The 15,722-nt window shown below is 41.2% G+C and overlaps 1 protein-coding gene across 18 annotated transcripts in view; it reads right to left on the reverse strand.

The window, feature by feature from the left end:
• The window catches only part of EPB41L2 (erythrocyte membrane protein band 4.1 like 2), a 268,070-nt gene that overhangs the window by 107,724 nt on the left and 144,624 nt on the right, over positions 1-15,722 (reverse strand). For all 18 annotated transcript variants that reach the window (XM_029223494.1, XM_029223483.1, XM_029223501.1 and 15 more), the window contains 5 exons: positions 11,770-11,845; positions 7,894-8,112; positions 6,229-6,316; positions 1,594-1,746; positions 1,000-1,097 (listed from right to left, as the gene is read on the reverse strand). In XM_029223494.1, coding sequence (XP_029079327.1) covers positions 1,000-1,097; positions 1,594-1,746; positions 6,229-6,316; positions 7,894-8,112; positions 11,770-11,845 — 634 coding nt within the window. The remainder of the gene's footprint in view (positions 1-999; positions 1,098-1,593; positions 1,747-6,228; positions 6,317-7,893; positions 8,113-11,769; positions 11,846-15,722) is intronic.

A 15,722-nucleotide genomic window follows, 5' to 3' on the forward strand; every position in this document is an offset into this window, starting at 1 on the left:
AAAAGCTATAGGAGGCTAAAAGGTCTAAGGAGATCTTCTGGGGTTTTTTGGTTTTTCAGAGAGCAAGACATGGACATGTTTATTGGCCAAAGAACTCATTGAAGCCACTCACTGGGGGCACATGATTTACAAAGCACAATCCTACGTGAGGCATGAAACAAGGGATCAAGGTAGAGGAATAAAAGTTCTATATATGCTCTTTCTTGAAACAGGAGAGGAAGAAAAGAATGAATGAAGGGAGAGGGAAACGATGCTAAATTATAGACAAAAAGAGAAAAGGAGAAGATGCATGAAACCAAGAATGCTCATGACCCACAGCGTCTACTATCAGCACACCTTCCAATGAAGGGCATCTGAGCAGAGGGGCCAGGGTGCCCTGGCGCTCAAGAAGACCAGGAATATTTGTGATGGTGGCACTAGGATCCAGCTTACATGGGAAATGATCTCTCTACAACTGCACCAACCCAAAGCGCTGTGTGAGTGTGTCTGCCTGGATAGTTATGCTACTGAAAGCAACACGTGGTAGCACAGGTATAGAAATGGTGAGGTCGGGACACAGGACTCATCCAGGACCAGGAGAGTGGAGGCTGATGTGCAAAAAGGGACAGGGACTTAGCAGGGAGAACACTCCTAACAAAGTAGCAAAGGGACAGAGCACAGGGTTCAGGGTTGGTCTGGCTGGGAAAGAAGTAAGACAGGAGGGAGCTGATAAGAGCAACTAAGTGAAGCCTAAGGTGAGTGACAGTGAAAGAGCGGCCGCCGGGGTGGGAGGGTATGGTGGTGAAGGGCAACTGGAGTGAGGGACCACTGCAGAGGCAGAGCAGTTCTGAGCCAGGATTAGCATGGCAATGGTGACAGAAACAGATACACCAAGAGGGAGAGCAAAGAACCATAAAGCAGTTCTAGCTGCGTCTGCCACGCTATCCACTGCCCCCTCCTAGGATCTAGAGGGTACCAAGATCTGTTTTCATGAATCCCAAGCTGTTTTCTCAAAATTACCTGTAGAAAGTATGATGTTCCACGCACACTTTCCATAACCTTTTCGCTGCCCGATGGTTTGGCAGTTTAAAGCCAATGGTGCTCTCAAACTGTTCCAGCTAGAATAAATCCATAAAACAAATCAGCATATCTCTTAAGAGCTGATTAGAAGCTACTGAAAAACATGGATTCAGATATTTCATTAAGTAATTGTTCTTCTTGAAAAAGGGCAAATATCAACTACTGACATAAATTAGCTATCCCTCAATGTCCACTAAAATTCATTTTACCACCTTCCTATCGATCTTGACCACTTAGCTGATGCAAAGATAAAAGAAAAATGAGCCCCCCCCCCAGATGTGGCAGGCACTGACTACTTTTCCTTTTCTGTGAAATTGTGGCTGTTGCTTGTTTTGTTTTATCAACAGGAATACATATATGCAAGTTTATCATCAAAAACCCTCTTTTTTTTTTTTTTTTTTTTACCACGGAGGAATAAATAATAGTTCATTTTCTTAACATTCAATGGAAAAGAATTCTGATAGTTCGTGGCCATAAAGGAGAACACTGACAAAGCCCAATTAGATATGCCAAGGGCTACATGACTCTGCTTACCTCTGCTGGCCTAACTTTTATGTAGAAGTTACTGCGCTTATAGGAGATTTTCAGGATTTTCGGCCAAGCAAAACGATTGATTCTCAGTCTGTCTTTGTAGATGAGAAGCCCATTAGCACACACGCCCAGCTTGATGTCCACGCCTTCTGAGTCCTGCCAACCATAAGCCATTTGACCATGGTTAGAGCTGTGAATGTTATATAGGTAGGGAAGTCAATGATGCCCCTCAAACCATGATCAGGAATGCCAATTTAACAGGTCTGTATTTCAACTGCAGTGATTGTACACAAGTTAATAGAAACAGTAGGACATACAACACATCTTAAACCTAGATATTCCTCTTGAGGGGTCAGATTTGAGATATGGCAACATGACTACAGGACACAACATTCTTCAAAAGGCCTAACTCATATGTCCTCGAGCTCGGCTGTAAGAGCTAAAAGGGAGGAAAGGAAATAGACCTCAATTTGGACATCCTGAAGATACGGGAGATAAAACATGTTTCCTAGAGGCTATTCCAGCCCCTGGGGACAGTCTGTCGGCTTACCCTAAGGTGCAGTCAGCCATTTTACTGTAGGCAAATTTATCTCAGAGGATTATGCTAGCTAACAGCTGTTAAGTAACATCTATATTCTGGAGAACACCAACTCCTCATAGAAAATTTCTCTTCTAGGCTGACGGTGTTGAAATCTTTGAATTCTTCCAAGCAGTTTTTCAATAACACTAACTGCTGACATCCCGTTCTCATTACAACATTCCTTTGGCTGGCATAGTTCAAATAGACTACAGACTATTCTTGAACTTATTGTTTTCTTTCCTCGGCGTTTTAATTTGGAAAAGATGACAATCTAGAATAATCGCCAGCCTGAAAGATTTTTTTTTTAATCAAATACATTTACAGACAAAAGTAAAAATCTGCCTCCTCACATTTCAAGTAGTGCTTGAAGATCTAATATGTACAATATTCAAATATCTTTAAGAGAAGAACTAGATCTCATTCAAGATACGGAAAATTGAAGATTATTATTCAGAGATATTCACATTTTTAGAAATTAACATGGAACAAATTCTCACAAAATATGCTGAAACAAACCCCACATAGTCTAGGTTCGAGTCAATAAAACTAAAACATTTCAACTGCCTTGTTACTGAGAACAATTTAACGCAATTTATTTCAGTTTTTTAAAAATAGAAATACAGTACTAGGTAACTGATGCCAATGGCATTCACTGCTGTGATATGTGAACAACTCATGTATACAAATAAAATTCCATTAGACTGGGGCTTCCCTGGTGGCGCAGTGGTTGAGAGTCCGCCTGCCGATGCAGGGGACACGGGTTCGTGCCCCGGTCTGGGAAGATCCCACGTGCCGCGGAGCGGCTGGGCCCGTGAGCCATGGCCGCTGAGCCTGCGCGTCCGGAGCCTGTGCTCCGCAACGGGAGAGGCCACGGCAGTGAGAGGCCCGCGTACCGCAAAAAAAAAAAAAAAAATTACATTAGACCATCTGAGCAGGTTTAAAAATCTCATCTACAAAGGTGCTTTATTCACCCATATCCTGACAGCCACAGTTCTCTCTAGGAACAGAGTAAAAAGTCAGAGTGAACCAGGCACAGGTGCCTAAGCAATTTGGCACCAGACACAAATGACGTGTTTGCCCAAAATATCACTGGCCAGGGACACAGGGAGCAGGCCGGAAGATTACCCAAGACAGCATGTTCTCAGCACAAATAAGGAGGCAACCCTCATTTGAAACATTAAACAAAGCTATCTCTAGTGTGAGGCAATCTTTCAACAGGACATTGAAGCTATTTTATCTGACTGAAAAATAAACACAATCTGGATCCAAGTAAATCAGCTGAGGTTCGATTGTTCCACATATTGTTTTACAATTATCAGTATTTGTGTGAATAGAAATTACAGATAAGGGAAAGAAGTTAAAGAGAAAAAAAGCATGCCTTAGTTCTCCATATTTGACTTCTGCCATTCAGCAACAAAGTCAGAAAAATAAACTAATAAAAAGGAGCATCTTGGGCTTCCCTGGTGGTGCAGTGGTTGAGAGTCCGCCTGCTGATGCAGGGGACACGGGTTTGTGCCCCGGTCTGGGAGGATCCCACGTGCCGTGGAGCGGCTGGGCCCGTGAGCCATGGCCGCTGAGCCTGTGCTCCGCAACGGGAGAGGCCACAGCAGTGAGAGGCCCGCGTACCGCCAAAAAAAAAAAAGGGGGGGGGCATCTTCTCCACCTTGCTCACTGCCTTAGGAAGCCACCCCATATGGACATCAACAGGATCCCGCTCCCACTGACTTCAGCCAATGGAAAGTTCCTGAAGAAGATCAGAGACAGGGAGGAGGGCAAGGAGGTCAGGGGTTTTAATACCCAGACTCCTTCCTTGTGTGGTCGAATCACGGTGGCTATATCCTGGACAATCGCAGCTCCTCTCAAGACAGCCCTCTCCACACAGATCCCTCCCCTGGCTTCTGGCAACTACTCTTTGCCTCACCCCCCGCCCCCCCACCCAGAGGGGTTAGGAGAGCTGCTGTTACCAGCTCATGGGCATCATTCTACTCTTGTGGTTTCCTTCTATCTTTGTCAAGAGCCCTTTTATTCAACACCCTCACCTTGTCCTAACATAAGTGTGCCATTAAGGACTCTTCTGACGATAAAATATTAATTAAAACATAATTTTTAAATATGATCTCAAGGTAATGAAAAATGTATACAGGCACAAAACTTAAATACATGAAAAGTTCTCTTACATTGCTACAGATTTTTTTCCCATGAGCTGCAAATATCTTGTGCATCAGATATTATCTAAGTCCACCAGATGATAAGTTGAATGAATGCGTGTTATTCTGATTTTTTTAAGTGATCTACTCCTAACCACACAGCAAGAACTGAAATTACACTTATAACAAAACCAGCAACTTTTTTACTTTTCTAACATACAACTTCAAAAACAAGAATCCCGAAACCTTCCAGGACTGTCATCTAAGGACTGCTTTCTCACTAATGATCAACGAAAGCAGCAGATGTAAGATTCACGTGTGGCAAGAATAACAGGGTTTAGAGGAGAGGTGGGCTCTGGGCGTCTTTCTGATACCAAATCTGCTCTGTCCTCCCTCCCTTATTTCTGTTTGCCTGCTGACCCAGCCTGTCCCCATCATACAGAGAAATGAGCTACAAGACACTCAAGTGTGGAGAAGATCTGTTTTACCTCCTAGTAGGATTTATCAGCAGACATCACACAGATGGGACTACTTTACACTATGTGGCTTGAGGCAACAAGCCAGATAGTGTAACAAGCCATATGCATTCTGTTTTATGTAGTTTTTGTAAAAACAAAAACATCCGACCCTTAAATGAGATAGTGTAAGTGAAAGTACTTTTAAAAATTAAGGGTATACAGCACGCAGCAGTTAAAAATGTTGCTGCCAAAGACTATTTACTAACATGGAGAAGTGTTTATAAGAGCAAGTTAAAAAAAAAATTTATGAAATAATACTCATGGTATAATCTCATTTTTAAAATGTGAGTTCAACTGCTCAGAGATTTTTTTTTTTAAATAAAACAAGAAAATACTAACAGTGCTTGTTTCTGCATAAAGACATTTCAGTCTTTTTATATTTTTCTGTTCACCTCTATTTTCTAGGATGAAGATGTATTACTTTTGTAATAAGGAAAAATATTTAAAGAACAAAGGAAGGCACAGAGGCAAAAGGGGTGCTTTGCAAATATGAAGTACTATTAACACAAAAGCAAGAATTAGTAATCTGAGGCCAAGGGAAGGAAGATACCTTTGGGTGATAGGTCTTCCTAGGGATTTCTCACCAAGGGACTGACGGGTCCTTTAAAAGCAGGCAACAATAGGTTCCCTCTGCATGTTGAGCCGACTCTGGACATATTTTTCAAAACCAAGTGCATCTTTCATCTTGTCTCTTGTACTCCCCACCTACTGCTCCCGCCCCGACTCTCCCTACTACCTGATCATCCAAACTAGGATCATGAATTAGGTGATGTTTGTTACCCGGCATCTTCCTCACCAAACCCTGCCTCTCTTATCAGCTACCTCCATGATTCCATTCTTTTCCCACTGCTCACATGGGACAGAAGGTCTAATTGCCTGGAGCCTGGGCCAGCATAGTTTATCTTACAAGAAGTACAACAGACCTGTAGGGAAAAGCCCAACTCTAGGGCTCCTTCACCGGCAGTTTTTCGAAAAGTGGTCATATCCACGCTGCCTTGCCCTTTCATGGTGGCTAAGAGCTGCTCTCCTCTCCCAGGACACAGATGGGAGACGGGGCTGGGACAGAGGCAGCACTTGCAAGAGCAAAAGCTGGGACAGGATAAAGGTAGGACGAGGGGTAAAGAAGGCTGATAAGGTGAGTCTTACCATAAGTATATATGAAAGGGTATCAACTTAAAAGACTGGGAAAAGAAGAAAGAATAAGAGGGAGAATCAATGATCCCTCCCCACAACCATAAACCCCCCAATTAGAAACCCCAAAGAAATAGAGTCCCTTGGGTGAGGGCGAGGATCCTTTTCTGAAAGTGAACTAGGCTGGTCTACAACTGGAGCCCTCTCAAAACTTCAGTCAACAGACCGGAAAGAGGCCCCCTCTCCATTCCACGCACGGTACCTTGGCATGATGCAGGTCGACTCCATACATGGAAAGCCTCTTGGCATTTTCTAAGAACTGAGAATCAGCTTGTGCTGGAGATAAACCCCTAAGAATCAAAAGAAACAATATTATCTTACTGGTGGATGCAAAGCAAATGTAACCAAACTAGAGAAAGGGGTGCATGAGCTTGGAGAGTTTGGGGTGGAGGGAGTAGCCCAGCTAAATGTGCAGACAAGGAGGAATCAGGGAAGAAGGCTCAACTCTCAACCTCCAGCATTTTTCTCTTAAGATCCTCCGATATGAACCTACTCACTGCAAGGATGTGTCCCTCCACACTTATCCTTTTTATCTTAGAAAGTTGCTTTCACTTTTTTCCACTACGGAAAAAGCCCCAGCAATAGTGGGTACAACATAAATTCATTTTAAAAATAAAAGAATTAAAAAAATAGAAAGTCATTTCATCTTTCTGAAATAGACAAATTCTCTCCTTAATTTTATTTCATTACGACTGACGATACTAAAGATGAGAAGTACTTGTGCTTGATGTTACACCTGACATGTCCCAACTAAACAAATTTTAAGCTCCAAGAAAGCAGGGTCCCGTTAATTTTCATATTCCCCATGGCATTCCCCATGGCATCTACTGAACAGACTTGGCATGAAGTTAATAAGAAAATATTTAAAGTCAAATACTGCATTTTTTTTTTTTAAAGAAAAGTCAGTGAAGGCAGTCTGTTTAAAAACCTCTAATCTCTGAAAGTTCCTTTCAAATCATTTCAGTCAAAATTTTTGAAAACTTCAATTCTGCCATATGGGACAAGTTAGAATTTCGTAGCTGGGAGTTTTAAAAACTCATGCTTAAGAGAACCATTTGTTTTCACAGATATAAAAGTTCTCAAAGTGTAACATGGTATTTAAGTAATTAATAACCCTCAGTTAAACCAAAAGTCATCTTCTGTGGATAAAGAAACCACCTATAGATTTACTACCCTTAACGCCCATTACCACTCACATTTCTGACTCAAATCCTGATGCCTCAGTATCTCCCTGGCTTTCTTATCAAATATGGTAATAAAAATAATGAAAAGGCAGAAGAAATGTATAATCAATGCCAAACAAGTATGTGGGTATGTTTGTTTCAGGTGTGTGTATGTGTATGTGTGTGCACGTGTGTGTATGAAGGGAGAGGACTAGAAGTAGGGCACAGGAGATATCATAGGGAAAAGTAAATTTTTTTATTTTTTTTTTTGTGGTACACGGGCCTCTCACTGTTGCGGCCTCTCCCGTTGCGGAGCACAGGCTCTGGACGCGCAGGCTCAGCGGCCATGGCTCACGGGCCCAGCCACTCTGCGGCATGTGTGATCCTCCCGGACTGGGGCACGAACCCGCGTCCCCTGCATCGGCAGGCAGACTCTCAACCACTGCGCCACCAGGGAAGCCCAGTAAATTTTTTTTAATAAATGAAAACATTTAGTCTCATGAGCACAGTTCCTCATATTACAGTCATAAAGACAATGGAAGGCTGTCTCAATGACTCCAAGTTATCTTGACTAGCACTAGGTGAAGCTCCACAAGAGCAAACTGAATAATCCCATCAACTATGCTCAAATGTCCAGCAAATGCTATAAGGGAAGCCATTTAAACCCACCACGGTCACTCTCTCCAGTAAGCAAGTCTACAGACCTGTGGGTCTTATGCAGCTCTGCCACTTTCTCTTCCAGTTCCTTCGTCTGTGTAGGGGCAAACTGGAAGTCACTGAGGTCATGACTGCCATGATCTTCTGGGTCATAGTCCCCAAGTTCAGCCTGCAGTGTGTACGATCCCAGGAGGGCATGTGTCACAAAAGAGCAGGGCAGGCGGCCTGAGGCAATGTCCTCCCGGAGCTGAAGGCACAAGAAGTATCTGTGAGGAACAGGGGACAAAAGGGTGGGAGAACAGTTAGTTAAGATTGTAGCGCTCATAAATATGATTCTGATGTTTCTCTGAAACAAATATAAAATATATAATATAGGCACTCTTCAAATGCAGAACAAAAGAAGTGTTTTGTAATAAGAAGCCCACCTTCCTCCATGGACTCCTAAACTTGTGACTTATTTATAAAAAATGCATCTAGAGGGCAAAGTAATAGAGTGGAAATTCTGAATTGCTATTCAGGCAACAGTGTATTTTTTACTATTACAAAAAAAGAGTTTTGTGACTGCAGGTGAAATTCTAATCACTTAGTCTCCTTGGCTTTAAAACTGTAATCAAGATTAGCATGCTCTTCAAAAGTTATAAAGACTAATAAAATTTAAGAAATAGCTACAGTTCTTCATTCAGGATTTACATGAAAAGCTAAGGTCACCCACCCTTTATCCTCTCTATGCTTTTCATACTAATTTCTTTTCCTGAGACCCTTTAACAACAATCCTAAGTCAGTCTCTACTTGGAAGCCCTTACTTGCCCATTTATCCCATCTAAAGAGGCAGCTAATTCAGTTTACAGTAGAAAAATCATGGGCTTCAGAGCCTGGTAGAGCTGACCATGTGACCTTGAGTAAGCTAATTTACTTGCCTAAGTCTAACTTCCCACCTGTAAAATGGGAAGAACTCTATTTCCCTTTAAAGATGAGGATAAAAAATTAGATAACATAAATAAAAGACATTGCATGGTACCTGGCAATCGATAACTAGTAGCCATAATCATAATAATGTTATTATTAGTTATAATAACAATCATTCAGTGTTCCAAGTGGATTATTACACAGTTATAAAAGATTCTGGCTTTTATTAAATAACGTGCAAAAACACGTTACTTATATTTTATGAGGGTTGGCGGGGGTCCCCCATCAACTCCTTTTGTTAACATTTGAAAACCTAATTTCTAGTCGTGAATTGAACCACTTGCTAAGGTTACCACTGACTCCTCCCAAGAAAATGGCAGCACCCTCCCTCATTCTTGAAGAGACCGCCATTCCTATCAGCTGGTGGCTTCTTCCTGTGGATGCTTTTGCCTGGCGGGCTTGTCATGGCTCCACCCTCCTTTTGCCTCTACCTCCACCATGTTCAAAGGGGCACGCTGCCTGTGGTCCAGGGCTCTTGCTGTTGCATCAGAGAGCATGTCCCAGAACATGGCATCAGCCATCCCCCAGTTACACCTGTATTACCACCCAAATCTCCTGTCAGGCAGGGCAGGGATTCTGTTTATCATCATCATAAGCCCACAGTTATTAGCAAAGTACTTGCCACATGACGAATGCTCCAGAATGTTCTAAGAATGAAACTCATCTCACTATCACTACAGTCTGAGTATTTCTAAGCACTGCAGTAGCTCTCTTTCCAAGGAGAATTATGTGTTTCCTTGACCCCCAGAACAACATGAGCATCACTGCTTTATTTTAGCAAACTAAATTTTAAACTACGATTCCACGTTATCCTCAAATTCTCTAGGTCTAATCAAGAATATCACTAGTTCTCCACATTTTAGAGCACTGTTAAGACCTAAACACAAAGATCCCATCTATTACTAAAATCTTCTTGCTCCTCCTCATATTAGTGTATCTACTTTTCACATTGATCCCTTCTTCTGTTTTAAAGCCTATGGCTACGGCCCGAAAACTTCAAACAAAAGCCGCAACAGCCTCCTGAGTTTCCCAAGTCCGTCTCCTTCCTACGGCAGGACAGATCATTCTTCAGACATAATTCTGAACTGTGTTCTTGCCCTCCTCAAACGCCTATCCCACCTTCTAGATGTTCACTCAAGTCATAGTGAAGATTTCAGTCGTAATATTTAGGCTGCAAAGCTACAGGCTGGTCTCAGGCTTTTAGTTAGCTCACTAGACTACTATTTCATTCTTCCCCAAACACGCAGGGAGACTGTTCAAGGTCCCTCTAAAAAGAAAACCAAAGCACTTAACCGATGCTATAAAGTTGCAATCACCAAAGGATTATCATCCCCAAACGAATCACTGCAAGGAGGAATGTATGTACAAAGAGGGCGCTGGGTCACAAAACCCCAGTTATGTGCACTGTTCAAAGGCCCTCCCGCAGTGAGGCCTACATGCATATCCTATGCACGGCAACCTGTCACGTTTCATGCTCTAAGCAGCTCACTGCTAGAGCTGCTATTTATTATTTACTAGCTGAAGCTAATTCAATCAAAACTTAATTAGTATCAGTAAATCCTTATTCAGCAATAATCAGTAAAAGGGGGGAAAAAAGGCCTGTCATTTATCCAATCTTGGAAAAAAATCTCCATTATTCCTAATTCACATGGATATCACGCACTTGCTTAAATATCTACCCAACTTCACATCTGATGACAAAACTGGCCTAGCAGAAAACGTCAAGGACACAGGAACCACCGGAATCAAAAACAGAGGCTTTAGCTAACACCCTGTAATTTTCCAAAAGTATATATACAGAATGCACTTTTCCTTGGCCAGGTAAATAATCTTTTAAAAATATATACAAATCACTCTATAGACCTACTCTTACCAGAGCTAAGAATTCCAATCGCTGATACCCAGTTTAAATAGGGCTAAGATATCAAGGTACTCGTGGACTCTAAATGTTCCTTGTTCCCATTCAAACACTTAGTCACTCTCAAAATCAGTAAATGCTCTCTTGCTCCTAAACTGAAACTTTTATTTGCAATTTAAGCATGTGTCTGTATTGTCCAGATAATCTCAGAGGAGATGGAAATGAAACAGCTACTGACTCTTACATAAGAAAGCCTACCTTATTAGTTTTTTATCCTGGGGAGCAGGTGTGTGTGTGTAAAAATTACAGTTCAAGAGACTTCCAAAAATTAACTTTTAAAAAGTTTTTCATTTTTCTACCTTTATATAACGTTTGTAAGCTGAGATTAGTACACAGGCACATATGGGTTACACGAAAAAAACTATCTTAGTATGAAAATCTGAAATATTAAATACCAGTGATTTTTGAAAGTATAACATAGGAAGCAAAGTTGCTGCATTTTTAAAAAATATTTATTTATTTATTTGGCTGTGCCAGGTCTTAGTTGCGGCATGCGGGATCTAGTTCCCTGACCAGGGACAGAACCCGGGCCCCCTGCGTTGGGAGCACGGAGTCTTAACCACTGGACCACCAGGGAAGTCCCTGCTGCAATTTTTAAAAAATACTCAATTACTTCAATATAAATGGGAAGTTAAAGAAAAGTGAATAAAATTTCTGAAACCAGAAACATTTCAAACTATTTTGGAATATCCACTTCCAAGGAGACTTCTAAAACTCAGCTTAAGAAAAAATGTTTTGGTTTTAATCCTAAAATTACCATCATTCCCCCACAGGGCACTGAAATAAATGAGAGCTGTAAGTAAAGAATCATTTTTAGGGGCTTCCCTGGTGGCGCAGTGGTTGGGAGTCCGCCTGCTGATGCAGGGGACACGGGTTCGTGCCCCGGTCCCGGAAGATCCCACATGCCGCGGAGCAGCTGGGCCCGTGAGCCATGGCCACTGAGCCTGCGCGTCCGGAGCCTGTGCTCCGCAACGGGAGAGGCCCGCATACCGCAAAAAAAAAAAAAAAAAGAATCATTTTTAGTATAAATGTAAAGTACCTGGTGATATCTTCAGTCAACTGAGAAGGATCAGGAGGATAAAACTTCACATTAAAGCTGAAGAGCCAAGGAAGATCTGTAATTATTAAAGATCATGATTATTCATGCAACCAACACAATCACCATTTATACTGATAAAACTTAAAAGTCAATGTTCAAATAGTATAGATCAGTCCTGCTATAAATCAATTCAGAGAATTTTTTTTAATTTAAAGAAAATATCATTTACAAAACAAAAGTGAAGTGAAAATCAATTCCATAAATAACCCATCATCAAAGAATAATAGGTTCACTTTTTTATAAACATTTACTGGTATGTCAACAAATGTTTTATATGGTGATCCAGTATGCAAACATTTTAATATGAACTTCATGTAATAGTTCTGAGATAAGATTTTTTAACCATAGGATCTCTAGATGCCAAATATTCTCCACACTTTAAAAACAACAAAAAAAGAGGGCTTCCCTGGTGGTGCAGTAATTAAGAGTCTGCCTGCCGATGCAGGGGGCACAGGTTTGAGCCCTGGTCCAGGAAGATCCCACAAGCCGCGGAGCAACTAAGCCCGTGTGCCACAACTACTGAGCCTGTGCTCTAGAGCCCATGCGCCACAACTACTGAGCCCGTGCGCCACAACTACTGAAGCCCGCGTGCTTAGAACCCATGCTCCACAACAAGAGAAGCCACTACAATGAGAAGCCCGTGCACCGCAATGAAGAGTAGCCCCTGCCCGCTGCAACTAGAGAAAAGCCCGCACTCAGCAACAAAGACCCAACACAGCCAAAAATAAAATAAATAAAATAAATTTATTTTTTTAAAAAAAAGCAATTTAGGATTTCTATATTGTTGGGGGAAGAGGAGTAATGATCAAATGATCACTATAACTATTTAAGAAATGATGGGCTCCCCTGGTGGCACAGTGATTGAAAGTCCGCCTGCCGATGCAGGGGACACTGGTTCGTGCCCCGGTCCGGGAAGATCCCACAGGGCAGGTATTATTTTCGTAAAGGGATCAAAATAATTCCAATAGTCTGAATTCAGAGTTATACTCAAAGTACATGTTATTTCCAAATAAAAACATAAAAACTGTGTGTGTGTGTGTGTGTGTGTTATTTCATTTCACACATATTTGAAGGCCTCACAGTTGCTTTCATTTAGGGAGTTGAAGAAAAATTTCTTGAATCCCATTCTCTTGCTCAATGGATCATTTTGTTCTTTTCTCACCGTAGACACGCTAACTTTCCTCCTACTCAGAAGTCAGTGAAGAGTTATTGAATAGCTACTGTGAATACACAGAACTCTTGCTGGATTTTGGCTCAATACATTATTATTCTACTAACAACGCAAACCTGCCAAATTTAATAAACAGATTCAAGTTCCCTCTATACATTTAAAACATCATAAAAAAGATATAGAACTTTCTTGAGTATTAAGAGACATGCCATTTCTTGGCCAGTAGCACCAGGGTAGCTGTGATGCATATGTACTTCTTCAAGGTAATTACTAACCCATAATTAAGCAAAGTCATCACAGGACTATCATATCACTTCTTAATGGATCTTTATTTATTTGTTTCCTAGGTATTAACACCAGCACATGCTTACCTGGATACGACAACAGGGATAAGTTTCTAATAGAACACATATTGCAGGTTCTATTTCCAATTCTAAAGTTGATAAAGTTGTACTGATAATGCTAAACTTTTTATTTAGTTATGTATTATCATTTTTACCTAGCTATATAAACAGTCTATCTAGCTATGGATTGTTTATATATTAATACAGGCAAGCCTAAGATATATAGCCTTATATATTATATAGTCTTACTTGTGTACATTTGAGAAAATAAAGATTTTTTAGGCAACTTTTACACAGAAACTGATAGGCTGTCAGTTGTCAAACTGACAAAAGATTAATGTTTACCTCTGTTAACTGAATGACAATAAATCACTGCAGAGGTTGGGCTAAGACAGAACAAACAGTTCTTTCATCCATTTTAACACAAGCAGAAAGGAAGAGGTAAAATGCAACAGCTAAAACTTCATTTCCTCAGCCTACTTTCATGATCAGGACGGTACAGGATTCCATTTAGGGAACTAGTTCCAATAGTTTGAAAATGCCAAATCCTGTGTTACTGTTATTCCTCTTGCCAAACCACAAGGGCAAAAATCCTGAAACAACTCTAAAAAAAAAAACTTCACAAATAATCAAAACGTAAGACCATGATTCATAATCAGCAAGAAGGAGTCTTGCCTTCCAAAAGTTAGGATAGCTCCATGACTCTGAAGGGAGAAGCACACACACACAATGCAACAAAAGCCAAAGCAAAACTATAGGAAACAAATTCAATGGAACATCAATCATGTTTCACAGGTTATCCTGTTCCGTCCATGGTTTGGGTCACTTGGCAAGTAGGGTTTCAGAGAAAGTGAAAGAACCAAGCATCCATACCTTTTTGAATTCATGCACTTTGCAGAGTTTTAACAACCGCAGAAGGGACTAGAAAAAGTTCCGAAGCTTTCTGGTACAGTTTCTTCCATAATATAAGCATAATGTATCTCTAATTACTCCTTTTCTTTACTTTCCCCCTTTTCTATTATGAAGCAAACATGAATGGATGAAACACCAAGATAATAAATGCAGGGCAGAGGGCTGGGGGAGGGAGGGAAGGATGGAAAGCCAGGGATAACAGTCAAAAGATAGGGTGACCAACCACCCCAGTTAGCACTAAAAGTCCCACATCCTCACAGTCCTGGTCAAATCAGGAAGGTCACTCTAATCAAAGATATTTAAAAAGTGAAAAGAAAGATGAGTCTACAAGGAGAGGAAATAGGAAAAATAAGGTATACACTCCGTAAAAAAAAAAAAAAAGGAGAGTAGAGAAGGAAAGAAATGATAGGAAAACTCCCAAAATTATTAATAATCTGAGAGAGAAAGAAAGAGAAATAAAGAAAACAAATGTGGAGAATTGAAAATGAGACGGAAGGTAGACAGAAAGGAACCGAAGGGAAAAGCATAGATGTGTTCCAGTGTTTTAACGTTGGGAATAAATAAGCTGGGAATAATAAATAAGTAGGGAAATGAAACCAACAGCGCAGAGAGCATCCTGCTCCCTGGACAGCTTCTCCCTGGCCAGCTCTGGGGCCCACCGTCCAAAGGGCTGGTGAGAATTTTGTTCTCTTGTCTGAACAGTCCAGCTGTTTGTGGCTCCCTCCCTTTTCTGCTTAAGTCATTCACAGACCCTGCAGTAATTTAAGTAGCCAGATCCCCTATCAGAGGTTGTTCTGAGGTGATAATGATTCGTGATGTGGATATCACAAAACCAGTCACAGGAGGGAACTGAAGCTGGTTAGATAGAGCGGGACACGTAAGTCACTTAGGGAGACGACAGTAAGAACAAATGGGGAAATGGAAGAAGGGGACAAACAGAACTAAGAATAAACCCAGACTCAGAGCACAAAGAGTGGCCAAAGGAGGAGAGAAGGCAAACACCTCAGAGGACTCCAAGGATCATTTTGCAATCCCTTCACTCCTCAAACCCTCACTCCAGGACATCCAGAAGCAGTGTATCCATATGCCTCTGGAGCCAGAGGCATGCTTACTAATTAAACTAATTGGACACACAGCCAAAATCAAGTAGACAAAGCAAGAGTAATAGGGCTCTCTTGGGTACATTTCATATAAAAAGGGAAAGTTACAGAAAAGCAGCTTCTCATACTTTCCCCCAGAGACAAAGATCAGGTGTTGCTTCACAGTGGTAGACACTGTGAGGGACTATTTAAGAAGAGGAGTCTACAACCTCTTGACCAGGAGTCCCTAAGCCGTGACCAAAATAAACAGTCGTGATTCTACAGAAATATTTTTGAGTCTCAACTTCCTATATGATATGAATGCAAAACAGAGCTGATGGTTCTATCACTATCTTATTCTAGTTTACATTCCTGTGAATTTTAGTA

The sequence above is a fragment of the Monodon monoceros genome, unplaced genomic scaffold (genome assembly GCF_005190385.1).
Source record: "Monodon monoceros isolate NGI ecotype Baffin Bay Population unplaced genomic scaffold, NGI_Narwhal_1 Super_Scaffold_15, whole genome shotgun sequence".
Classification (NCBI taxonomy): domain Eukaryota; kingdom Metazoa; phylum Chordata; class Mammalia; order Artiodactyla; family Monodontidae; genus Monodon; species Monodon monoceros.